The sequence below is a fragment of the Mycteria americana genome, chromosome 10, assembly GCF_035582795.1.
Source record: "Mycteria americana isolate JAX WOST 10 ecotype Jacksonville Zoo and Gardens chromosome 10, USCA_MyAme_1.0, whole genome shotgun sequence".
Classification (NCBI taxonomy): Eukaryota; Metazoa; Chordata; class Aves; order Ciconiiformes; family Ciconiidae; genus Mycteria; species Mycteria americana.
In genome coordinates, this window is record NC_134374.1 from 4,067,877 (window position 1) to 4,093,065 (window position 25,189).

Genomic DNA, 25,189 nt, shown 5'->3' on the forward strand with positions numbered 1-25,189 from the left:
TGGAAGGAGTCCTGCGCCATAGATTATAAACTGCAACAGTTGGCCAGAATAAGGAATTAAAGTAATCCCTGATATTAGGAGCATGAAAATGAGATGACCTCCTGTATATGCCCTGTGTGAGTTCCTAACCCAGTTGCCCTACGGGCTCCCCTTTATCGCTGTTCCTCCGTACCTACGCTGTGCAGAAAACAAAAGAGCAGCCGTTCAGCGGGGAAGCTGGAACACATGCTTGCAAATATGACAGACTTGAAATGCATTGTATTTTTAACAGTAGTTCGTGATTGGAATGACAGGAAGGAAACAGCAGAAAACATCCTATTCTATCTCTGTATAAAATCTTGCTTGTGAAAGATACAGTTACCACAATAATGATGGGACGGTAATTGATTCATTGTGCTGGGAGACAAGTGCTGAGCGCAGGAGCCAGCGGGGTCATTTTCTTGCTCCAACTCCACTTTGGTTGTTTGCTGAGGAAGGGCAGGAGAGGGTTATAAAGCTGCTGCCGCTACATTCAGCGCGTGTTTTTCTCAGAAAAGAAGAGACACCGCCAGCCAAGATCTCTTTCCTTTGGAAATCGTGGCTGGGAAGGGCCCCTTTGGCTCGGGAGACAAAGTGGGCAGTCAGACAGCCCCTTTCCTGAATCCCAGGCAGGCACCAGACGGCTGAAGGAAGAGAGGCACCAGGCTGAATTAGATTGCCTGCCTGCTTTGGACAGTAAGGCAGAGAGGCAGGCTTAATTGCTTTGCAGCTGTTCATTTTTTCCCCTTCTCCCTCCCTGCCCTCCTCTCCCTCCTCCCAGCTGACCCCGGCAGCAGCCGCAGCTCTAGCCCCGAGGAAACCTCGCCAGCTCGGGGAGAAGTATCGAAGGTTTCTGGACTCATTTTTATCGGCCTTTACACCCTTCCCTCAAGTCCAGCAGCAAACGGGGAGAGAAAGGAAAGTATTAAGGAAAAAAAGACTCTTCGGCATAACCTAGTTATTTGTCGCTCTTTTCTGGGTTAGTTTGTAGACTGGTTTCGGAGCGCTGCTTGTGGCAAGGGGCAGGCTGGGACGAGGACAGGGCAGCGACAGGCAGACGTCTCGGGTGGCATCCTTTCGGGAGAGGCAGCTGGGTGTCATCGCTGGCAGGTCCTGGCATCCCGTCCGAGCGGCCAAGCCAGCAGAGCCTTCGGACAACCCCCTGCGATGTGGCACTCCCTGCCGCAGGATTTACGAGACGTGAGATTTCCTCCCCGGAGCTGCGGTACCGCGTACAGAGATCTCTCAGACTGGTGCCTGGCAGCACGAATGTCAGCTGGGGTTGATTTGGTGGTGCTCGCACCAGTAAAAGAGCCGCGACACCGAAATGTTCTTGACCTGGCTATTAACGGAAAAGCTTTTTTGAACCTCGGAGAACTTGCAGGGGTCTCCAGCCCTCGAAAACTGGCTCAGACCAGACTTGCAGAGTTGCATGTATCTCCTAATCCCAAACTGTCCGAACCTCACGTTTGTGCAGGAAACAGAGTTTGTTTTCCTAATTGCTCTCGCTCCACTCCTGGATTTAAACATTTAAAAACGCGTTTCCGTGCCTGGGCAATGAGACTGCAGTCAGCTTTCCGCTCACCTGGTTTGCAGAGAGAGGCTTTGCTCGTCTGCTGCTCAGCCAGCCTTCCTGGCTCTCTTCACCTCCAGCAGCAATGTCAAGCTAACCCAATTTTGCAGCTGGTATCGACTGCCAGAGGCAAGCTTTGTAGATGTCTCTTTAATTCCTGCACTTGTAGAATTTAGTGTATCTTTTCCCTCCAGTTCCACTGACTCACACAGCCCTTGGGGGCGGAGGCAGGGGAGAACAAGAAGGCTATAACCCAGGTCTAATTTACTCATCTGGTAAAGCCAGCCGTCAATGAGCCTTTCCCCTCTCTGTCCACAAAGATAGTCTCTCTCGGGAGCCTGTTTGGCCTCCCAGTTATAATTATGGCATCAGTAGTTTCGTACTTGACTGTCCTCCTAGGCCGACTGCATCTCCTCTGCCAGGGTGTCGTGTCTGGGTGACAGCATTAAAACACGGAGTGCCCCGCTGAGCCGACAGTACGACACGGGGCGTGCAGACCCGCATTGTTCGGGAGCACGGGCTGTCATGGCACGCTAAGCTCTTTATACTGGACGTATTTGCTGCTTATTTTTTATCATACCCTTAACAGCATAAACCAGAACTTGAGGTGGTCACCAGTGGGGGTTTTTGGCACGTTTCTTTTAAGGCACAAAACTGCGACGGGGATCTTTGCTCAGGGCCGCTGGAGAGATGGAGGGTGTCATTCCTGGAAAGGTAGCGCAGGTACCAGATGCTTTGGTGGTCACAGGGATTTATGTCTGTAAGAAATGGATTTGGAAATAAGGTACAGTAGCATGTCAGTGACTTTTTTTTTTAATCTGTTCAACATGCAGCCTACAATAGCTCTGCCAGTTAGATTTGAATTAAAACTGGCTCCACAAGCTACAAAGGCTCTTGAGCCTCATTGCCGAGACCGGAAATCCATTGTGGCGTCCTGATTAGTGCTGGTGAAATCGGAAACCTTTCTCGGGGCAGATAACAATCTCGCAAATGAAAATATAACCTGTTAATCCTGAATCTTAACAAGGATGGTTATGCAACTCCAGGCCAAATCCAGGATGTGTCCTATCCGTGCGCCCCTTGGTCAGAAAGGATTTGCCGATAGGGAAGGGGGGTCGCACCCCTGCAGTACCCTCTCCCCAGAGTACCCCTGCTGTGTGCCAGGTCTGTGGCCAGAGGCAGGAGGAGGGGTGCCGGGGGGTGAGGCTCAGCGCAGGAATTGGGGTTCACATGTTGGGACCGACCCCCGTGAAGCTCTTGGCTGAAAGTACCTTAAGATGGGGCCTCTGTTTAATGTTCCTCCCCATGCCAGTCACCGCTGCCAAAGGAGGGGTGGTCTGGCTGGGGCCATCCATGCTTTTGCAGTTCCATAATAGTCCCTTTAATTATGGGTAACAATGGGTTCTGTTTTTTCCTATGTTAATAACAAGTTCCAGGGTATAAATAACTTCGCAATTAAAACAAAACGCCTAACGATTTACCATTTGACACCTATGCAGTCTGCCGGAGCCTTGGCTGTGCAAGGAATTTTTTCTCCTGCCCTGAATATTTTCTAATTGTTTTACAAAGAGCGCATGGATGCTCCAGTCATTAAGAAATGCCAGCCAAGGTACATTGTGGCACCAGGGAGCAGAGAACAAATAGCTACGCCTGGGCCGAGGCCATAGAGAGCTCTCCTTTCGGACGTGCAGCCATGGTTTGTTTGACTACTTTTGTATATTGACCTTTGTTTTTTAAGAAAAATACAAACAATCAGGATTGCTTTATTGTAGGACCCGTTAACTCCTTCAGAGACTTTGCTGTGTCCGTCGGTAAGAGCAGCACACGTGTGGCCATGTACTGCAGTCTGTGAAACACCTCTGCCGCTCTGCTGCACTTGGATGTTTGCAGGCAGATGCTGCATGTCCCTTGCTTTGTGCATTTGGAAGAGCCAGTCTATATGTAAAAATATGTGGAAATAGGCCTGGGGACTCTAATAGCATTGGACAAGGAGAGAGGGGCCATGGGGAGAGGGGAATTCACCTCTGCTTTCAGTGGGGAGGCATGGAGCACCATCTCTCATTTCCAAGACTGGCTGTGATGGGTTTGATGTGGAGCCTGCGAATGGAGTTGCTTAAATATACAAGCGTGCCTAAAAATGTAAAAATAAAAGCAGCGCTATTTTAAGACTCTAGAATCAGGGATTATAAATAGCCCAACTGGTGTGTTACTCCCAGCTGGGTGTGTCGGTCCTAAACATCACCACAACTGTCACTTCCCTTTGAAGCAGCTTGTTGGCTAATGACAGCGGCAGTGGAGCCTCCTCTGCATTTCCATGTTCTCTCGATAAGCACAGGTCAACGATAAGATGCTCTCCAGGCTGACGCGCCCATCACACAAGCCCTCGCTTTGCTGGCTTGGGCCTGCGAGCACACACAAATGGGAAGGTGGGTGCACGGTGGCGGGGAACACTGCGGAGCTGGGATTCAGCAGTGGGAGGTCGCGTTAGCAGACAAGCCGTGGAGACAGGGCTGCTGAACCCCGGGCAACAGGCAAAATAGTTGTGTGGTTAAGCGCTGGTTTGGGACTTGTGAGATGTGGGTTTAGCGCTCTCCGTTGTCAGCCTTCCTCTGTGACTGGTTGGGATTCATCTTCCTGCTCCCATCATTTAGGCTCCTCCTGTGGCCAGTGGAGGAAAAGATCTTTAGAGGGTAATGTCACCTCACCCTAATGTGCACGTCCGAGATGTGATGGATGGTCTGCGGTGAGGGAAGCCTGGACAACACGCTTAGGCTTGGCCCTTGTCTGCTGGAGGTACCTTTATTCTCCGTCTTTGGAAGCAGCAGCTGTGGTGATCCAATATACAAAGGTCTGTGAAGTTGAAAGTCATTTAGGTGCCGTAAATAGCTGATTGTGCTTCAGAAAGCATTTTCGTTTCTGTCTGTTTTTCCAGTGCGGTGGCTGGAAAGAAGTACCTTTGATCGTGTCCCACCGCCTCAGTACCGCGGGCGAGCGGCTGGGGGACAGGCTCTTCTCTGGCAGCTGTTTCCAAGAGGAATTCTGGCCGACTCCTGCAGCGAGTAATGATATGTTTATTTGCAATGTATGGAGCCAGGAGACATCTCTGGGTGATAGGGATCTGGAGACCAGTAAACAAAAGAAGGCAAGGTTGGAACTCAAACTGTAAGAAGGCTTGTTTGGGTCTAAAGAAAACAACTATAAAACCAAATAATGATGGTGTTCAAAAAGGTCTGCAGTGGTGTATCTCAGGACAAGGTGCAAATTTATCTGCCAAGCCCCTGCATTGGTAGGATGCCAAAATCTGGATTATTCTTACAGGGAGCTCTAAGCAGCCTGTACCCAGAAGGTGAAGAAAAGGGAGCTTGTTGGCCGCTCCTTCTTTTCATAATAGATAGAAACGGGCCAAGAACCTCTCCTGGTGTAGCTGAGTCTTCCCCAGAAAGGGGGAGCTTATTTCATGTTCTCTCAAAGGAGGAAAGCCTGCAAATAGGCTGTGTCTAGCATCTCTAAAGGAAGCAAAACACCCTGATGTCTGAAGGTTTCCAAGAGTTCATGCTGAATTCTTCCTCCGTAGCCTGCTTGTAACACAGAGGAGCCATGTCCTGATGTGATGCTCCCCTAGCGCAGAACAAGCCACTTGTACTTTATGGTGATAGAGAAGATGATTTCCATCAAGAAATGAATGGGGACGACAGCAGTGACAAATAAAGATCTTACGGGTTCAAAACCGATAAGCTGACAGCTCCGTTTTCAAACCTGGTTGTCTTGAACTAACCACCTAGAAACGGTACTTTGGCAATCTGCTGACTGCAGTGGGCACCTGCGCTCTCTGCACTGCTGACAATCAGGGAGCTGCTGGGGGGGCCTGGCCGGGGATGTGAAAAGTTACAGTAAGTGCCAGGTCAAAAATTAAAGCATTTGTCTGAAAGTGAAGCTGTTACTTCAGCCTGAAAACGGGGACTTCTCTCATTGCTCGTGATGGTCAGAGTTGCTCCTGGAGGGCAATAGGAGGACTGATTTAATGCGCCGTGTCTTTTTTCTTTTTCGCTGAACTCTTAATTGTGCCTGCATTTCACTGCAGATTAGCATGGAGCGCGGTGCGGAGCCCCAGACCCCTGGGGTGCCGCGAGTGTCCAGATCTCCTCTGCCCTGGCCCTGGGGTGTGCTTGCAGATGAGATCTGTGGCTCTGCGAGGACGCACACACACATGCACGCTGTTACGGTATGAAGAAGCTCAGTTTGCTTTTTATTCCCCCCCGCACCCCACCCCCCCCGCTTCTTCTTTTCTATAATCATTGCAAAACAGGAACAAATGAGTGTGTCACTTTAAACCATGAAACCACTTAGTCCGTAAAGACAGATTTGGCGTCTTTGTGCTGGCAGTGACAGGCCAGCGCGGCACTCCATAGTGATCCCACTGTTCTCCCCCTGCCCCGCACCCCGCCGCTGCTCCCCACCCCCTCCGAGATTTGCTCCGTGTTTGCCTGCCTCTGTTTTTGTGGTTGGTAACCAGCAAAAGAATGGAATGGATTTAATGATTTGTTGGCTGCGGTGCCGGCATGATTAAGTCAATAAAGCTGCAAGCTGAAAACAGACAGTGTAGTTACAGTATATGACTTTAACCTTGTTAATGCATGTTTATGTCCTCCTGCCCACTGTATAGCTGTACGTTGCATAAAGAAGATCTGACCAATCTTTAACCCATTAAATAATTCATAAAGTGAGAGCAGACATCAGCTACTTGCGGAGCGGATCAGTAACCATGGGGTCAGCAATAACTTTGGCTCCCTGGACCATATCCAGCATGTTTAAACTCTGGTGATGTCACCAGGCAAGCTTGTAACCTTAATCATTTGGATGGGAACAAAGGGAAGTTAACTGTTGACATGCGGTGTCTCCACGGAAGAAACGCTTGCGAGTACTCTGCAGCATCTCTGCCTCGCGGGGAACGTGGACTAGCTCCAGCCTCCTTGCTTCTTTTATACGCTTCCCTCTTTCCTTACGGCCAAAGTGTGGCTGGCCAAATGTTCAAAGGCACATGATTCCTCGACTCCTATTATCTTAAGTGACAGAGGCACCAAAATCCCACAGAATGTCAGGGAAACTGAAAATGGCTGATTTGAGAAGATGGTATTTGGAGGCACTTGGATGGTTTTTTCTCCGTGGGTAAATTTTGAATGAACAGTATCTTCTGCCGTGTAAATGAACGAGAAGGATATATAATGGGGATGGAAGGAGGCGGAAGCCCAGGATGCGGGAGAGGATGTGGAGTGAAGCAGGACTGTTCTCACTGCAGTAAAAGCTCTCACAGTAAGATATCAGGCGGGACTTGCAGGAAAATCCTAGGATTCTCACCCGTAACTACCTCAGCCAGCCTCTTCTCCTTTTTCTTACCAGTCAAAACATAGGGCTGGCTTCTCCGAGCACGCAGCCCTCTTTACACAGCTCCCAGCTGGGCACCAAGGGATTCTCCAGGTGCGGCGATGTCCATAGTTGTTGCAGCTGCTTCTTTTGCTGGCACGTAAGGGGCGAGTCATGGGATCACGGGGCGTGTGGCCGGGACATGCTGCGCTCCACTGGTCTGTGCAGCCAGGTTACAGGCCCTAGGGGACCATTACGAGTTGGTGTAGTTTAGTGCTGTTCTGAGATGCAACCAGCTGTGGCTGGACCCGGAGGAGAGATGCAGAGAGGAGGACATGACAAAATCTCGTGTGCGGAGAGAAGCAGAAAAAGCCCTTCCACCTCTGGCCGGTGAGCAGCCTGGAGCGCGGTTCTGCTGCAGGCCTTCGGGGTCATAGCCCGAGAGCACGGCAGAGGCACCGTTTCAGGAGGCGGACAACGTAACCTCCACGCTGCCCCAGGAACTGACCCTCATCCTCCTATTCAGGGAGTAACTTTAATTCGTTTTGGGGGAAACTGAGACAGAGGGAGAAATGAAGCGACTTGTCCATAGTCACCTGAAGAAACGATGTATGATGGAACTGGAAACTGAACCTGCTCATGTGAGCCCGAGTCCATACGACCGGCTATTATCCTGTGACTCAGTCACGAAACAAACTCACCATTCAAGATCATCTCCTTTAGGGGTGGCTTGGGAGTTCACCTTTAATGATCCCATTTTCTCCGTCTCCTTCTGACAAATTGCATGCTCACAGTCTCATGAGCTAACCCTCCGCTGTGTGTCCAAGGGACACTTGCTTGTGCAAGTAAACTCATCGGAGGCTCGCGTGCCTGTCTGCACAGCATACATGCAGGTGTGTTTGCGACCAGACCTCTATGATGTGCACGTCTTTATGTCTAGGACTATTGGAGCTGTTAAAGGCACACAGGAAGAAACTCTCACACCGTTATTTGTGAGCCAGATGGCTGCGTAGAGCAGAGCTTATCTCAGAATCCACTACATCAGCCCAGTAGTGAATTTTCCAGGTGCCAAAAGATACGCACCTTGAGTTGGAGATTAGAGCCGGCACCTTCAGTCTGCTGTTGCCAGCATCTGCAGCCAGAGGCCGGGGGGAGACTGACCCCCAGAGCTAGTGCTGATTATTCTCAATCACTCAGTTATTCCCTGTTGCTTTATGATTGTGCTAATGAAGACTCTCAATTTACCCTGCTTTTTTCTTTTTTCGTTGGTTTGGTTTGGTTTTGCCGTAATCCAGAGCAGCAGTCTCTGCTTTGGAGAAGGTGCTCCAGAATTTATGGCAAGTCAAATCTGATCCGAGCAGAAATTCCATGTTCCGTTCTCTTTGTTTTTAGCTTGGAACACTGTGTGATGCGTCTGAAAATCTTTCCTTACCGGTCTATTGATTTCGATGAATGAACCCACATACACCTAGTGATGTTTTATTATCACTCACCCACCATAGGGTATATAGCAGCTGGTAATTTTTGTGCATTGACTGCATTTTTTTTCTGCTTGATGGAAAACAGAGTCGCTCCAAGCGTATGCTAATGCTGAAAGGGGGGTCCCAACTTCTGACCCATAGCTAATATCCTACAAGTCACATGGAGCTACCAAGGATTCTTGAGCTGGAGTTCGGAATGCCTATGTTATCAGCAAATAAACACCATTAATTGCTTCTAATATGTCATGCAGTGGTTAAATGACAAGCTCCTTATTAATATGCGTGTATATCAGCCTTTTCAGTGTGTGTGAGGGGGAGTATGAAGTGGTAAAATTATTTAAAATTAGTGGGGAATATTTACAGGAAGGCATAAAGAACTGTCAGTTGAGGAAAGCAGCATTTTATGTTCTTGTCCCGGATGACCTTGCTCCAAGGACAAATCAGAGCTTGATGAAATGAAGCTGCAGATGGCTAGTGATCTCAACTCTGTAATAATGAAATGACACAAGAAAAAAATGAGACATCTACAGTTTGTAAATACAATCTGAATGGAAGGGGAAAAAAGGAATTTTTAAGGGGAGATTGAGTTGACTTGGTTACAGCAGTTCAGCTTCGGGTGTTTTAATAATAATTTCCATTTAAAAAAATAATGGAATTGCTCCTTGTTCCCCATACTCAAGGTCAGCTTAATACATTTTTCTTTTTTAACATGTCAATATCTTGGTTTTTAAAATTTGATCATGAGGACTACCTAGTCACAGCCTACTTTGTATCCATTATTTCAGCGTATTATTTATTGCTGCATTTTGTTTTGTAAGTCATGGTGGTGATTTTTGGCACCTGATTGGGCAGATGATCTGACACAACCATTGTAGGTGTTTGAGTAGTTTCATCTGTTAGGAAAAAGTAAGCTTGCGAGAGGTTTAATACTGAAAAAGTGATGTGATACTTTGTGCCAGAGCGTGCTTTGTTTGTGCACTTACATGAGAAATCAGGAGTATATACTGTTGGGTTTTGCATGTGGGCAGGTTTTCATGCAAAGGGCTTCTCAGAAGCGGTTAGGCAGCCAACTGCTATTGCAAGGTAACAAGACTTGGGCATCTGCCTCTGCAAATTGAACCTTTGCATGAAAAGGAAAAAGAAATTCATGGAAACGTTAACTTAGAGAAATCAAGGGATTCCCAAATCTCTGTGATCCAGACCACCTCACTGCAGTTTGCAGAGCTTTTCAGAAATGGGCAGGTAGAGAACTGATTTCTCCCACTGGCTCAAGATTTCCTGACTTTCACTTTGTCAGAGTGAAATCTTCACTTTTTTTGGATCAGATCTTTTCCGCTCTTCCTAATACATAAATTCACCAGCCAGTCATTGCATTTCTCTGTAGCAGCTTCTGCCGGGTGTTGAGCTAACCCGGCTCCTTTTGAATCTCATTGACACCTCTGAGAGCATGCCTTGACATAACACAAGGATTACTTGAGTCAAACCACTTTATAGATACGAGATGTTGTAGTTTGTCATCACAGCTAGCGCAACCTTGTAGAGACAGGCAGAAGGACTACCAGCCGAAATTGGGTGAGATAAATACAGTTTTAGATTATCTCATTGAATTTATAGGCGAGCTGCCCTCCATGGGAGCGAGAGCTTGGTGTCAAGGGTTGGAGAATCATGATAGCTGTACAAGCCAAATATAAATATTTTGTTCTTTGCAGAGAATTCAATTTTGGATCTGGACTATATGTTATATAGACAGGTACAAAACACCCATCTCTGCATCTTCGGGTGTATACACATAAAAACAATAACAGATACAGTTTATGTTAAAGTATGGTGGTACAAAGTACTGGTGGGGATGAGTCCAGCCCTCAAGCGTTGCTTTTAGGTGGAAGAAAAGTGTGTTAACACTGCGAGTACCCAGGTCCCATTGCCATCAGGGGTCCGGCAGAGCCTCCGTGGGTCTCTAGTCCTCCTGAAAGGTTTGCCTTTCACTCGGGATGGTGGAGCCAAGCTGTTCTCTGGGCTGCCTTCACCCATGGCCTGGGAGTTCATCTGGGCCAAAGGGAGCTGCTGTTGCTGGAGTCTTGATAGTGCCTCCTCATAAGCACCGCAGTCCCTGGGAGGCTGTGTGTCTGTGATACACCAGCTCTCCCATCCGTGTTGTGCCTCAGGCTCTTGGCTGCTCCCAAAGCCGTTTCCCATGTTCTTTCTAACAACATGGTGCTGGTAACAGCATCACAGCTTGATTTCAAGTTGCCTGCTAAAGGATGCATTTTCATCTAAGAGAAAAATCACTGTTGCAATAACTCACTCTGGATTTTCTGTCTTTCTGTTGCTCTGATTGCTGCTGCTTTTTAACGGTATGTTTTGATGGATGAAACCAGCTCTGAAAATATTGGTAGAGTCTTTGCACAAAAGCTTTAACTAATTTGATTAATTTTTTTAAGAGGGGAAGTGGACTCAGTTTCCATCTTATTAAAATTCTGGGTGCATTTTTAAAAGCACTTTGGATACTTTGATAGGATTTTGTTTTGTTTTGAACAGCATGCAGTGTAGGAGCAGCTATAGGGAAATTAGTGTTTCATCTGCTTTGCTTGAAGGGAGGAGATCCTGATTCAATTGCTAGCCAGGTGTGGTGATCTTGTCAGTGCTCCTAGCAAAGAAGGAGGACTACCTTTGAAGGAAGCTGTGCATGCTCGTGCCATATGAAAAGAAAGAAAAACTTAAAAGAACTTTTTTTTTTTTAACAAAACCGTATACCGATGGATCACTTACAGTCTTCAAACAAAGCCATTTCCTGACTGACAGCCCCCAAGATAAGCTTAGAAACTTGAGTCTGGTAGTATTTCACATGCTTGTATATCAAGTAAATGGGTGAAAGATGGGTAAAAAAAGGATCCACTGAGCTGCACAGTTTGTTTTATCAATGTTCATACATTGTGTTAAAACAAACACGCAAACAAACAAAAAGCTTTGGAGCGTTTCTGAACTGAAAGGCTGTTTTATCTTGAAGAGCATCTCTGATTTGTGAGCAGAATAGAGGAGAGAGAAAAGACAAAAAACTTCCACAGAGCAAATGGAGAGTTTTGTTAAAGGCAAGAAGCACACATAACCCCTGACTTCTGGGTGAAGCAAATGATCATGGCATCTTACAGACGTCACACTCTTGAGTGGGCTGACACGATCATTCTGCCAAACCATGACCCTGGATTTTGTCTGCTTTGTTTGTATGCATTGGCCAAACAGATTCACCATCTTAGTATCTACTTGGATTAACAGCTGTGGATCCTCCTTTGTAACGGTGGCATCAAGGTTTTCTATGGGGCCACACAAGGTTACTAGACACCGGGAGTCTATGTGTGGCTTCTCTGTAGGTCTAAACATGAAACTCTTACAACCGTGAAATTTTGTGGGTGAGACAACTTTAATACTATTAGTGTTTTAATTGCTTAGTTTGTACTATTTGTGGAGTCGTTGTGCCTAGGAGTCTTAGTCCTGGACTTCAGAGCGAAGTGCTGCCCCGGCATGACAGCCCGACCCCGGAGACGCAGCGCACCTACCAGACAGGAGGCGATGCACCGGCGGGCAGGCGGAAGCACAGGGAAATGCAGAGGCATTAGTTTGAAACCAGTATTTGCATTTCCTCAGCAGAGCGCAGAACTCCCCATACGTAACAGATGTTCTTAAAATACAGAACAAAACTCGGTTAATGAAACTTCACCCCACCCCTGGAGAATAGCTGTATCTGCTGTGAATACGGATCCACCCAGCGTCCCCGGCCGAGCAGCCAGGGCCTCGGAGCGGAGCAGTAGCACGGGCTCTTGTCAAGTCCTGTAACCATGTGTTTCCTCTCTGTTTTGTTTTGTTGGTTTTTTTTTTTTAACCTTGTGATGTCTCGGTAAATACTTCAAGCTAAGTTATCTTTGGTTACAAAAAAAAAAAACCCTGGTGGAAAAAACAGTTTGTCCCTTTCTCGTATTTACAGCGAACATCTACCCTGAGCGACCCATTTCCTTTGGTCTTTTCCTTTTATGCTGGGGTGCTGTGGCTCATCTCACCACCTCTTCTGTTTTAAGCTCTATAATTACTGGATTCAGCTGGATGCCCCAGTGAAAGCGGAGGGAATATTTCTCAAATCAGCAGTGCCTTTTGAAAGGGAAGAAACTTTTAAAATGCAGGTACTAGATGCATTTTTAATTAGACACGTTTCTGTTCTTCCACTGCCGCTAATGCTTTCAGTTAGGAAGTGCAGTTCTTCCCCGACTCTGCAAATATCTACCGAAATTTGCAAAGCTGCCTATCTCTCTTTCAGTAACCTTGCTGTGACCTGGTTATCTGTTAGAACCACAAAGAATTCAGTCTCTAATTAGTCCATCTGTTAACTATTGAAATTCATGGCTTAGTTTTATTGTCTGGGTCTGTAACATAATGCTGAATGGTCTCACCTGGCAGCTTATTTCTTATAAAGCAAATGTGCCTTTCCAAGAGCCATTTTGGTGCAGATAACTGTCTTTTCAGCATTGGACAAATGACTCTGTCTAGCAGCCTGCAGTCCCCTCCATGCCCTCACTGAAATAAATTGTACATCTCCAATAGCTCTGGGCTTAAGTCAATACAATTTAACATGTACATTTCTTTGTTATATTCTTTGGAGTTGCACTGTAAGAGCAGATGGGAAAGTTTAATAATGATAAATGAGTTCAGTGTTTTCACATAGTCCTAAAAAACAATGAATGCTCTTTATTAAAGATTAGAGGGATTTTTACATATTTGCCAAAGAGCGATTAAAGCTCTAGCTCAGATCCTCAGAAAATCTTGCTTTTAAATTCTTTTTGGACTGTTTGTTAATGAGGATTCAGAGGAATTTGGGGCCATAAATTTCTTCATTCTCGCTTAAGTGAAGCCACAAAGTGATTACTGGATATATAACTAAGTGCTGAGGACTGGAGTTTATCAACCGCGTTCACACAGAACAATTCATCTCCACGCTTATTTACTGCAGTTGTGCATCTCGTACGTAATCAGATGGGCAGGGCAGGTTGAGCTCGTCGGCGGGTTTTTAGAAGGATGGAGATTCATAAATATACGTGGTGGGTCTCCGTGGGACTGGTTGCACACTTTGCATTAAGCGTGTGCCCGAATGTTTTGTTGGACCGGACCCCTGCCCAGTACAGTTGGATGCAATAATCTGCAGACGCGTTTGCCCAGCCTGAACAGCCTGCTGCTGTGCACTGGCTGGGAGGGACTGGTTTCACTGGGCTGGCAGTGGCTTTTGCAATTACAGTCAGTGGCTGAAGGCGGACACAAACAGTACGCATTCCTGCAAACCTGGAACTTGATTCTTTCCTGCTTGCTCTCGAAACTAAGTGCATGAGATACTAAGTCAAAACCACGAAGCCAGCCCCAGTGCCTTTTTGAAGAGCAATTGCCACATCGGAAAGGCCAAGGAGGGCGGCAGGAGCTCCGGACCTGCTGGGCGACAGTTCGCTTAGCAACAGAAACACATGCTCTCCAATTCCAGGTCTGCATGGCGTGCCGTTTGGTTAGGAATTCTGCCCGTTTGATGTTTTAATATGCGTTTTGGGAGGGAGGAATGGCAAAAACCTGATACCTATGTGCAAACACATTTTTTTTAAAGTTGAATAAGAATGCCCTGTAGCCATCTGTACCCTGCAGTGCAGCGTACAGCTGGCTCAGTCACACAGCCCTTTGGGTGTGAACACCCACTCCCACCGTTCCCAGCTTCGACACTAGAATCCTCCTCTCTTTGCTGTCTTCCTGGATTTTAAAATGGGATAGTCCAAACTATAGACAAGTTAAGATTATGGCTTGTTTGGCTTGGCCTTACTATGGGAAGGAAAGTGATTTTTCTTGGGGAGTGATGAAAAGGAAAAATGTTTAAAGTTCATTAACCTTTGGTACAGATAGCAGTGTCCTTTCGACTACACCAGAGCTATTCTTAGTCATGACGTTTAAGTGGTTATTTTTTATTGTAAGGGAATACAGTAGTTCCCACTAGTGGTGAAAAGAGAGAACTTTTTCCTTTTTCTTTTTCTTTTTTCTTTTTTGGCTTAACCTAAATGTGAACTGTAGAACGCAAGATTTTGAATTCGTTCCTTGTCTTCCCATCTATGCTATTTTGTCCTAATTTCCCCAAAAGCCAAATTTATATCTATAGATTGTTTCTTTACTGGCTAATTAAGTGTTATACAACTTTGCTCTGAAAAACTCAGCAACCCATTCTGTGTATTTGCAAATGAACTTCGCTGATTGTCATTATTGCTATAGGGTGCCTGCAGAAAGTCCCATATAATTAAGCTGTTGTACTGCCACAGCACAAGAGCCGCAATTAGTAATGTGATTTACACTTCTTTACCATTAATAATATGGAAAAATCAACATTATTTTCTTGATGATGCTTAGGAGAAATTAGAATGAGGTGGACATGATTAGGAAAAGAGACTTTAATGTTATGACTTGTTAATGCAATAGCCCTGAGCGAGACATCAGAATGATTGTCCTTGCACTAAACTCATTTGCTTCAGTAAGCACAGACCCTCTGCACGCAACAAGACAAGTTTGGAGGAAATTGGATAGATGGCAGGGATCTTGGTGGTATGAACATTTCAGTGTCTTTCATGGGCAGAGTACACAAACTGAATCCCTGCACTTTCAAATATTCCCCTAGAGGCAATCTGCATTATTCAAAGCTTAACTATGGCTGCAGAATCCTGTCTGACATGAAAGCAGAGTGCTAGCTTTACATGAACTTTCATATTTACATCTGTAGTAAATCACATTTACTTTTTTCCTCCCCTCCCTCTTTTTCTGTGGGAGAGAGGGAGTAAAATGGGTAGGAGGGAAGGGGGAGGAGGAGAGATGTCCAGCAGAATTGTAAGCAAAGCACCAGTAATAAAGTCTAGTCTTATGAGACTGCCCATGAATAGGAATGATAATGAGAGCAGTGATGAGCTGCAGGTTTGTGTCTTTTAGTAAATTATCTAGCGGGCATTTACATTTCATCAATTGTGCTTTTGCATAATAGACCGAAGTGCTACAACAAAAGGAGGCACCATAAAAATGAGTAATTTCAGTGAGCTTCTTGGTAATCGCTCTTGCAAAGAATATCTTGGAAGGACTTGGGTGATTCCTCATGGTGAAGCTGCTGTGGAAAGGTGCCCCAGGCCCAAGAAGCTTGCCTGGTGACAAATGCCTTCCAAGGCTTTCTTCTGGCCACTCTGAAACATGGCTCGTATCCTGTTTTCTTCATCTGAGCATGCTTCTAATTGTCAGATGTCAAAAGGCAACAACCATTTTCTTCTTGCTTATCTCCTGATAACATTGATTCTCAAACAAAGGATGTGGGCTTCCATTCTGAAAACAAAGGAAGCATGGCCCAGCTAAGGATGCTGGATATAATATACATACTTCTCCCTGCCAATAATAACAAAACATCATAAATAATGTAGAAGCTGGATGTGAAAATGGAGAAAGGGGAATACATTGGTACTGCTGTTCCTGGGTACAGCACTTACAGAATCTTGTCCTCAGTGAGGCCTTGACTTCTTCCCTCGTTTTTCACTTGTATTTCCCTGACTACCTGCCAGCTCCTAAGATGTTTAGACTTCAGTATTTTTTAATTTTTTTTTCCCTTTTGGGTTGTGTCTTCATTGTGTTCTTGTGAATTTTTTTTCCTCTTCTCCCCACAATGCTCTTTCTTTGGAGGCAAGTCCTCAGCTGGTGAAAGTCAACTCAGATCTTTCATTGAGGACTTACAGTGAGGCCAGTTTGCACCAGCCAGGAATCAGGCCCACTGCATTACTGATTTGTGCCTGGCCATGACCTGACCCTGCGTTTTTGCATGTTCTCCTCTCCTTTCACAATTAGCTCTCTGCGTTTGTCCGATCATGCAACCCACAAGAACCACTTCAATCCGGGCCCACATCTTCCCCATCTTCCCAGGTTCCTGGTCTGATGGCACCTTTTCCCCTCTTCTGCTTTTAGTTTGCTGTTTTCTTTTACTGTAGGCTTCTCCTTTATAGCCAATTGCCAAATCCTACCCTGGTGCAACTTTTCTTTCCTTATGTCTTTCAGTGTAACAGTTGGGGAACTGGTGGGAAATGTGACGCTTTACTCACATCCCTTCTGCCAGCCAGGCAGCCATGTGACTCCAGTAATGGTAGTGAATCAGTCCTGTAGCCTTGGGCTAGTCACAAAGAATTTTGGATTAACCTTTTGCTTCTCTCGCTTCTTCTTGTGCTGATTCTCAGAGCAGTCCCCTGCCCCTCACTGTCCCCATCGTGACATGTGGGTCCATGTGAAGCCACAAGGTGTTTTGGCCTTGAGACAGCCAAAGACCAGAGAGAGGACATCAGCAGAGAGGATAAGGGCTTCTGTTGTTATCTCCCTGATGAGATTAATTATCTTTTTTCATCTTTCTTGGCAGGATCAAAATGCTGGAATTGTTGCCAGACTTCAGGAGCCGGGCTCCATCCCAAGCGGAGGCTCTGTGCCGGCACCAGCCACGGTGAATGGGTACACGATGAGGAACCATTTACTGAAGCAGCAAATAATGAAACGACAGCTGATGCAGGTACGATGCCGAGTGCCTCTGTGGGTTCCTGTGCTGTCCACCTCACTGGGAAGGACAGGACTAACTGGAATGGGGAAATCACCAGTCAGCAAACACTAAGGAGTGACCCTGCAATTGCTGGGTTGAGTCAGGCTAGGGCTGTGGTGAGTCCAGGATGTCATGCCCAAGAGAGGCCAGGGCCAAGTGCTGCTCAGCAAGTCCGAGTGCAGATCTGCCCACTCGTAGGCAAAGGAAGGATTCAGTCACCTCCGTATCATTGCCGTCATCCTTGGTCAGCCGCAGAGTTGGGAGGGAAGATGCAGAGAAGGGAGGCTTGGGGAGTGAGTCAGCCCCAGGAGAGATGTTCTCCATGCTTGCCTTTCCCTCTGGTTCCCTGAGGATTTACCAGAGCAGATGTTAAGACTCCAGTTTGTCCAGGACTTTGCTGGTCTCTCTAGCAACAGAAGTTCCTGTACAAGCTTTGTAACAGGCTGTGTGAAGGAGCAGGGATGGGGGAATCCCACAGACGAGTTGGGTGAGGCACTGAACATGTGCCTCTGACTTTCTGAGTATGCTGCTGGATTTGGGTCAAGGAGGCTCATTTCTTTGGATGGGAAATGAGATGAGAAGTAGCTCAGTAAAACCCTCAACCGAGTACTGGCCTGCTCACTGATCAAACTCCCTTTCAAAACCAACTCTGCCTCCTTGTCATCAGTTGGCTTCAAGCTTATCTGTGCTGCTCTAACACAGCGGGAGTTCAGCCAGGCCTCAGCTCCCACTGTCCACAGAGAGTTCCCCAGCTCACAGCTGCTGTCTACAGCAGGGATGCACGTGTGGTGGCAGGTTCCGGGGTTAAATGGTGGGAGACGCAAATCAGGTCACTTGGAGAAAGCCAGCAATGCCTTGCTCAGGGAGCACCTGCTAAGGATCCCTGGCTTCCTGTGGCTCACTGCGATGTTCTGGTTAGAAGCGGCAACCAGCACAAAAGGTGATGGTACACACGAGCAGAGCCATCCTTCAGACAGGGTAATGGCCACCAGCAGTCTCCCGTTTGTCGACGTGTCCCTGCAATGCTGCCACACATTCTGTTCACTAATAGACTTTTGGGCACCTTTTGTCCCCGGATCCGGTACTTCAGAGAACACATCCAAACAGTCAGCATGAGAGGCGCTGGGGAGACGCCAGGATTCCTGTAGCCTCTGGCTGTGCTGCACTTCACTCATAAGCTGGTGAATGTGAGGGTCTCCATGTTCGTCCAGCTCCCCTTGGGCCTCAGGCCACCTGCAAAGCGTCTGCTGAAGGCTGCGCTTCCTCATGCTGGGGCTGTTGTCAGGACACCTTTGCAAGAAGGGGCATGTGAGCAATTAAGATCCGGTCTGAAATGAACTGTCTGGGCTGAGTCTCATCAGAGGTGTGTGTGTACGAGAGAGGTTGTTAATGATGACACTGGGTACACTTCAAGTGTCTGCTGCTATTCTTGCTTATCAAGAGACTGCAACTTGACTATAATGCCCCTTGTTTTCCAGGAAAAGCAGAGACAAAACATGCTGGGAGTAACATCTGAGCAGAGGAGTTTGTTTGCGGCTCAGCAGATAAATCAGTTTCAAGGTAAGGAGGGAAAGGGCATGCTATGAAAAGCCTCGAGGGGCCAGGGCCTGGGGTCTCATTAAATGCAGGGCACTTAATGATTCTCTGCCCCAAAATAAAAGCATTTCACATTTTATCACATATCATGAGACTCACCCATTTCCTTATCGCTCCAGTAATAACTTTGTTACAAAGAACACAGAGGAGAGGCCCATGTAACGAAAGACAAAGACGGAGCAGCAGCCTTTTAAGGCTCTGCCATGTTTCCGGGGTGAACGTGCGCCCACCGGCTAACATGTCTCTTTGTATGCAGCCGTGCAGCAGCCCATTCCCGCCGACTGCAGCCAGGTGATGCCAGCTCCTCCGCCCAACCACCGCATGCTGCCGTCTAACCCAGCCATGCTCCAGAGCACCTTGGGCTCTGGCATGGCCCCAGCCACCGCCAGCCAGAGCAGCGGGACGATGGTGATGATTCCACACAACCCCGGCAAGCAGCAGGGGATTTTTCCGCCTAATTCTGACTTTAACATCCCGCTGCGGCCGAGCCAGAACTCGCTGGGCATGAACTCGGGGTGCCAAACAGTACATAGCCACTCTGCCGTGCGGCCGGGAATGCCGATGGCAGGCTTCAGTTCTGGTTCCTTAGCAAATCACTCTGCAACTCAGCAACACTTGAGGCAGCCGAGTATGCCAAGAATCCCTAACGTTTACCCCAACTCATCTGCCCAGATGTGGACGCCGACCGCCGTGCCAAGAATGCCAAATCAAAGCCAAATGGATACCAGCATGCAGCAGTTCTCCAGTAACACCCTCTTCTCCAAACAGAACGTGAGACCAAGTGCACCGGGGCAGCAGTTCTCCCAGCAGGCTGTAGTGCCGCCTAATCAGATCGCTCCCGGCGTCCAGGTCAGACAGATGCAAAAACTGAGCATGGGGCAGTCTGGCCAGGGCTTGAGCTCAATGAGTAATCAGAACTTGAGACACAATTTAACCAGAGGACCGTTGCCAGCTATGAATGTTATGAAATCAATGCCACAAGGAGTGTCCAGTTTTAACCAGCTCAATCCTGCCTCGGGCCTTGGCCCACCGAGCTACCCTTCCACAGGCCAGCCGCCCGACGCCTTCAACAGGATGAGCGCCGCTGCCGAGCTGCCGCAGTATGACTTTGTGTCCCAGCACAGCAATTCCATCATGCCCGCAAACTGCAGTGACACTGACTTCCTCGACTCCCTCATGAAGAACAGCAGCAGCAATGACGAAGAGTGGTTGAACAATCTGACAATGATAGACGACATTTTGGGACAGCACGCTCAAAGCTCCGGACATGTTTAGCTCGGAGAGAAGCAGTCTCGTTGTAAATAACATACATATGGCTTTTGAACATAACAGACAACCCATGAAAGCCGCCGCCTCTTTCAATGCAGAATGAATAGACTCAGCCAATTCTTTGCCTGCATCAAAGTTTAATATTGGCAGTTTTTCAGATGACTGTATATATTTGAATATTTTGTAAATTATGTTTTCCTAAACCTTAAATGTAGAAGTATTTATACTTCTTTGCTGGACTGTTTGTAAATAAATCTATAGCATAACTTTTGGTTTTATTATAGGGATTTCATTATACCTTGTTATAAATATGCAAATAATATTGTTAGTTTCAGTAATACTGTGTATTACAGCATAAAATACTTATGTTTTTGACATAACTTAACACATGAACTAGGGGTGTCATTGCAACCAGACTAAGCAGAAATCAGATGTGGCATCTGTTCTCCCATATCAAGAGGAAAGATTGAAAAGTTGCATTAAAAAAAATAAAATCCATAAAAGGAGCTGCTGATTCCCTCCTAGCTCAGTCTCGCAGCCCCGTTCTGGTATGTAGGTCCCATCCGGGCTCCCAGTGCATTCAGGGATCTGCCCACAGAGATCCATTTGCAAGATCCCGGGCACGTTCTCAACTTGATACGCTCCAGCAGGTCGCTTGGACACCGACAACGCGTCGTCCGTCGTCCTGCAGTGAGCGTGTGCTGGTGCCGTGTGCGCGCGTCTGGGCGTCGCGGGCGGCGAGGCGCTGCGCTGCCCGGCGTGGGCTGCGCCGGAGAGGAGGCGCTGGGCAGGCGCTGCCGAGCCTCCCTGGCGACCGCGCCCTTCCCGAAAAGGTAGCTCTGGTTTGCGTACCTCTGCCATGTATATTTGTAGTGTACAGGTGATTTGTTCCTGGTTTTAAGGCTTTTCATAATTTCTGTTTTAATGTGAGACTTTTTTCAGGGGAAAAGTCTATAAACATTAATAGTTAATTTTTGATGTTTTTCTGTCAGCTACTATTGTCCTATGTATATTTAAGAGTCTGTTTATAAAAGATTCACTGTACTGTAAACTTCTTAAAATGTTCATACTTTGTGTAATCATATTTTAATAGTCACGTCATACTTCGCAATACATTTGTAATATAACGTCAGCTTCAAGCACAGAATGTTTTTTTCTTCATACCATAATAAACTGCCAGGGGAAAATTGCATATACTTCATGTGCTCATTTCTCAGCTACAACGTCTCGTACCTGCAGATATTTGAATTAATTGGATTTGTCCAGGATGCTACAACATCAACCTAATAACATGTACAAATGCGGGTGTGCTGTTAGTAGAAGAAATGGGCTAGACGAAGAATTGAAGCAGGCTTTAATTTTATTTTAAGATGGGATTTCTTAGGCCCGCTCTCCTTTTCCAGTGTAATTATAGGTGAACGTGAAATTAATATCTGTTGGGGCTTTTCTACATAGCACCGTGTTTATTTAAGTGACAGTTCTTGTTTCCAAATGCCCGTATCAGTTGGCCCACCAGACAATAAAGCCGTGCCCAGCGCGAGGCGGCGAGGAGGGCTGGGGGGCCACGGCGCGGTCCCACCTTGCTCGTTCAGCGAGGCCTGCAAGGGCGGTGGCGGGTACGGCATCTCGCTCCTCGGACACAGAAATCCTCCGACGGGAGAGCTGGTGGCTGCCCTGGGGGAGGCGAGGCTGGGAGGAGGGGTAGGAAGGAACAGGAAAATTTTAGCAATCTTAAATAAATGCACAAATGGAATCTGTAGCTAAAATTGCCTCATTTAAACAGAGCCAGACGCCGCCCCAGCTTCCCAGGGCTGGTGGAGAAGACGTGTCAGTGCTGCCCTTTGTCCTGGGCACGCTGTGGGCACAGCAAGCCTGAGGAAATCTCCTGGGGGGGATCTCCCTCAAATTGGTCCATGCTGGAGGGAGGGGTTTGGCAAGGCTGTCCCCACCCTGGAGTGAGTCCTTCTAGAAGCCTTTTCTCCAGAGCCGGATGGCAGAAAACAGCTCCTGACCTCAAAAATGAGAGGGGAGAGTCAGCGTTCAAAGCAGTCGGGTGCGAGCTCTGCTGCCAGTGCTCAGGTAGGCAGGAGACCTCTCCCAAGCACAACCACCCCAGGCCTCGTCCGAGGTCCGTGTGGCTTCCTGATGGCAAAGGTGGGTCCTCGCAGTGCAAGAGGCTCCAAGGGGAATGGCCCCTAACCGGCTTGATCTCCAGAATGGCACGTACTTGCGTGAAACCAGGGCGAGGAGGAAAGAAGCTAGTTTTTCCAGCAAAGGAAATCAGCCCCACCAAACAATTGCCCAAACCACGCTGTAAAACTCGGCAAGTGTCTGCATGAGACAGAAATGCCGACTCGCCTCCAGACAGCAGAGAGAGGGAGAAATGCCTCTGCGTACGTCTGTGGCGAGGACAAAGGTGAGTTTGTTTGGCTGTGAACGCTGGCACGGTTTCAGCAGCTCTTCCGTCGTGAGCTGCGTCCTGCCAGGGAGCAGCGCTGGCGGCGGCCGGGCCTGTGCTGCTCTGTGGGGCAGCGGGCCTGCCCACAGCTCGGGGAGCCAGCGGCGCCCGGCCCCTGCGGGCCAGCAGCACGGCGGTCACGGACGGCAGAGAAGGCTCCTGCCCACATGCTCTTCTTCAGAATATTAATAAACATAAAAATAAATGCCCTCTTTGCATTCTTCGTTTTCCTTGTGTCAATGCACCTTTCAGCTTTTCAGTTCTGCAGGATCTGGGTTACAAACACTGGGGGGGGGGACACGTCTTCAAAAGCCAACTCTTTCCCACAGAATTTATGGAAAACAGTTTATCTTGTACCTGAGTTGGGTACCCACTTGTTTTCACTCTTTTTTTTGTCTCGCTTTTGAGCTGGTAGAGCTTTTCACCCCTCCGTATCCCCGTTCCTCACATCTCAAGAGGGAATGATGATCCTTCCTTGCCACAGAGGTGCTGTGAGGAGTCAGGAGTGTATCAAGCTGGGAAGAACAGGACTAAGCGTTATTATTATCTTGCTGTCTCTGGTTGTACTTGTAACTGATGATTCTTAAACAAATCTTCTGGGGGGTTGGCACATAACCGCAATGGCCAGCGCTCTGCTTGGGTTGCAGGCCAAGAGCTGGGCTGCTGCCTCTCCCGTAGGTCAGCAGGGAGCTCGGGCTGGAGCACAAAGCGCAGGGACGTGCAGGGTGAAGGCATGATGACTGCGGGCTAACGTTTCAGCAACTGGAGCACTAGCACTGCAGCTCTGGTTGGTGTCAGGCTGTAACAGGTAATGTCTCTATCACAATAAATTGTCTGTTTTGTTCTGCAAAAAATACCTTTGTCTGTGCTTTGCCTTCCCCTTTTCTTCTCTCTGTTGAAAGTGTGAAAATGCTCGAAGTCTGATCCTGCCTTTGCTTTCATGGTCGGTATCACTAAGGTGAATAGTTACAACTAGTGAGGGAGCAAGACTAAATATGTCTGCACGGTTCTCCCGTTGCGTTTACCGGACGAGCAGACCACACCGCAAGGCATACGTAGACTTACGCCACGAGCCAAATTCTGCTGCCCTGCAGGCAGTGTAAACACGGAATAGGTCTCCTGAAGGCAGTGGTGTAGCACGGGACTTACACAAGCATAAATAAGAGCAGCATCTGGTGCTGTGGAAGTGCAAAATGAATTTGGATTTCTAAAATAGTTACAAGGAACGAAGTGTCTGACAGCACTCGCTGTTGAAAGCTATCATTTATTTCCCAAACAAGTTACGTCACCAGACTGCCCTCATAATTATGGCCATGAAAACAGAGGCAAGGCAGTAAGCTTTTTCCTCTTGGATTCTAAAATAACATCAAATGCCTATAAAGGCCAGAATTTCCAAAGACCTGAGCTCACTAAAAGCCTGTCTGTCTGCAAGGTTAGTAGCATAGGTAAGGCAGACTTATTACGGAAAAATTCTCTTTGTGGATTGTATTAATCTAAAGCACCCCGTTTTTGACAAAGGCAAAACAGAAAAACAAACGCACTCATTCCTATCAGAAAGCATGCGGGAGCGCCTAGGAATAGATGTCATGAGCCTGGATCAGGCAGTTTCCCCGGGAAGCCTGGCCCTGACTCACGCAGAGCTCTGCTGCTCGGTGGCTCTCCAGGATTGATTACATGTCTTGCTTAAGAAGCTTTCAACAAAGGAAGCTGCACTGATGTTGAAGTGTAAGGTCAAGTTCTCCTCTTGTGTAGGATGTTGTAAATCAGGAGCTATTCCACTGCCTGCAGCAGGGTAACCCCTGATTTACACCAGCCGGGGAGCAGGAGCGAGCACCTGGCGAGAGGCTGGCACTTGCCCCGTGGGCCTGCCCTGACGGCCCCACGCTGCGGGAGAGGCACCGCATATGTGCAGGGTGGCCCCGGGAGAGGACCCGCTCCGCGCTGGCACCTGGGTGCTGGGCAAGGCAAGGACGAGGGAAGGCGCGAGGGCGAGCGTCTGGCCGCTGCGCCGGCTCTGCTGCCTCTCCTGCCACGTGTCTGCGCTGAAGGGCAGGCGGCACATGCTCCCGGGGGGGCACTTGGCCCTGGCACATCTGCCCAGCCATCTATTCAGGCTGAGCTCAGGTTTTGGTGCTTAATGTCAAATTAATGCCTGTTTCACCTTCTATTCCCTGCTGTATATATAACAAATTTAAAAAAAAAAAAAGGAAAGAGTCTGGAAGAGAGTGAGGTGTTTTAAATACCAATAAGGGTCTCTCCTGGGCAAGCTAAAACACAAGTACTGGTTGGCAGCTGCAGGAGTTACTGAGAACTTAAAACTCTGGCTGGTCAAGAGGCCTCCTGTGTACAATCCTGCACAAAACCGGGGAAAGGCGCCTTATTAAAGCAGCCAGGCTGAAACCAGTAGAGCTGTAGTTAATCACAGCCATTTTCTTTCCTCCCTCCCCGCTCACTCGATGGGTTTGTAGCCCTGCGCAGAACAAATACGCTGTTTTATACACATCTTGATGCATTTCCCGTTACGTGGCCGGTCTGGGACTTAGTTTTCATCCTCAGGCAGCCATTTGCCTAACAAGGGCTCACGCTGTCTGCGTTGGGCTGTGGGTGTTGGTGTCGGGCTGTTTGCGTTGGGCTGCGTGCCCTCCGTGTAGCCAAGCATGCATGAGCATGCACGTGGCGGGGACACGGAGCCCGACTGCTTTGCTTTCCTGAGCTCAGGAAGTAGAGACAGTTTTTCTTTTTTTCGAGGTTGGCATGACAGTGGTCTGGGTTGCATCACGGCTATGTGTCAATTAAAACAACCCACAGCTACAGCAATG

General features: G+C 47.8%; 1 protein-coding gene across 2 annotated transcripts in view; it reads left to right on the plus strand.

Annotated features, from left to right (window-relative positions):
- The window catches only part of MAMLD1 (mastermind like domain containing 1), an 83,547-nt gene extending 62,459 nt beyond the window's left edge, over window positions 1-21,088 (plus strand). For both annotated transcript variants that reach the window (XM_075513062.1, XM_075513063.1), the window contains 3 exons: window positions 16,874-17,020; window positions 18,526-18,607; window positions 18,900-21,088. In XM_075513062.1, the coding sequence (XP_075369177.1) occupies window positions 16,874-17,020; window positions 18,526-18,607; window positions 18,900-19,918 (1,248 nt within the window). In that variant the 3' untranslated portion in view covers window positions 19,919-21,088. The remainder of the gene's footprint in view (window positions 1-16,873; window positions 17,021-18,525; window positions 18,608-18,899) is intronic.
- The last annotated feature ends 4,101 nt before the right edge of the window (window positions 21,089-25,189 follow it).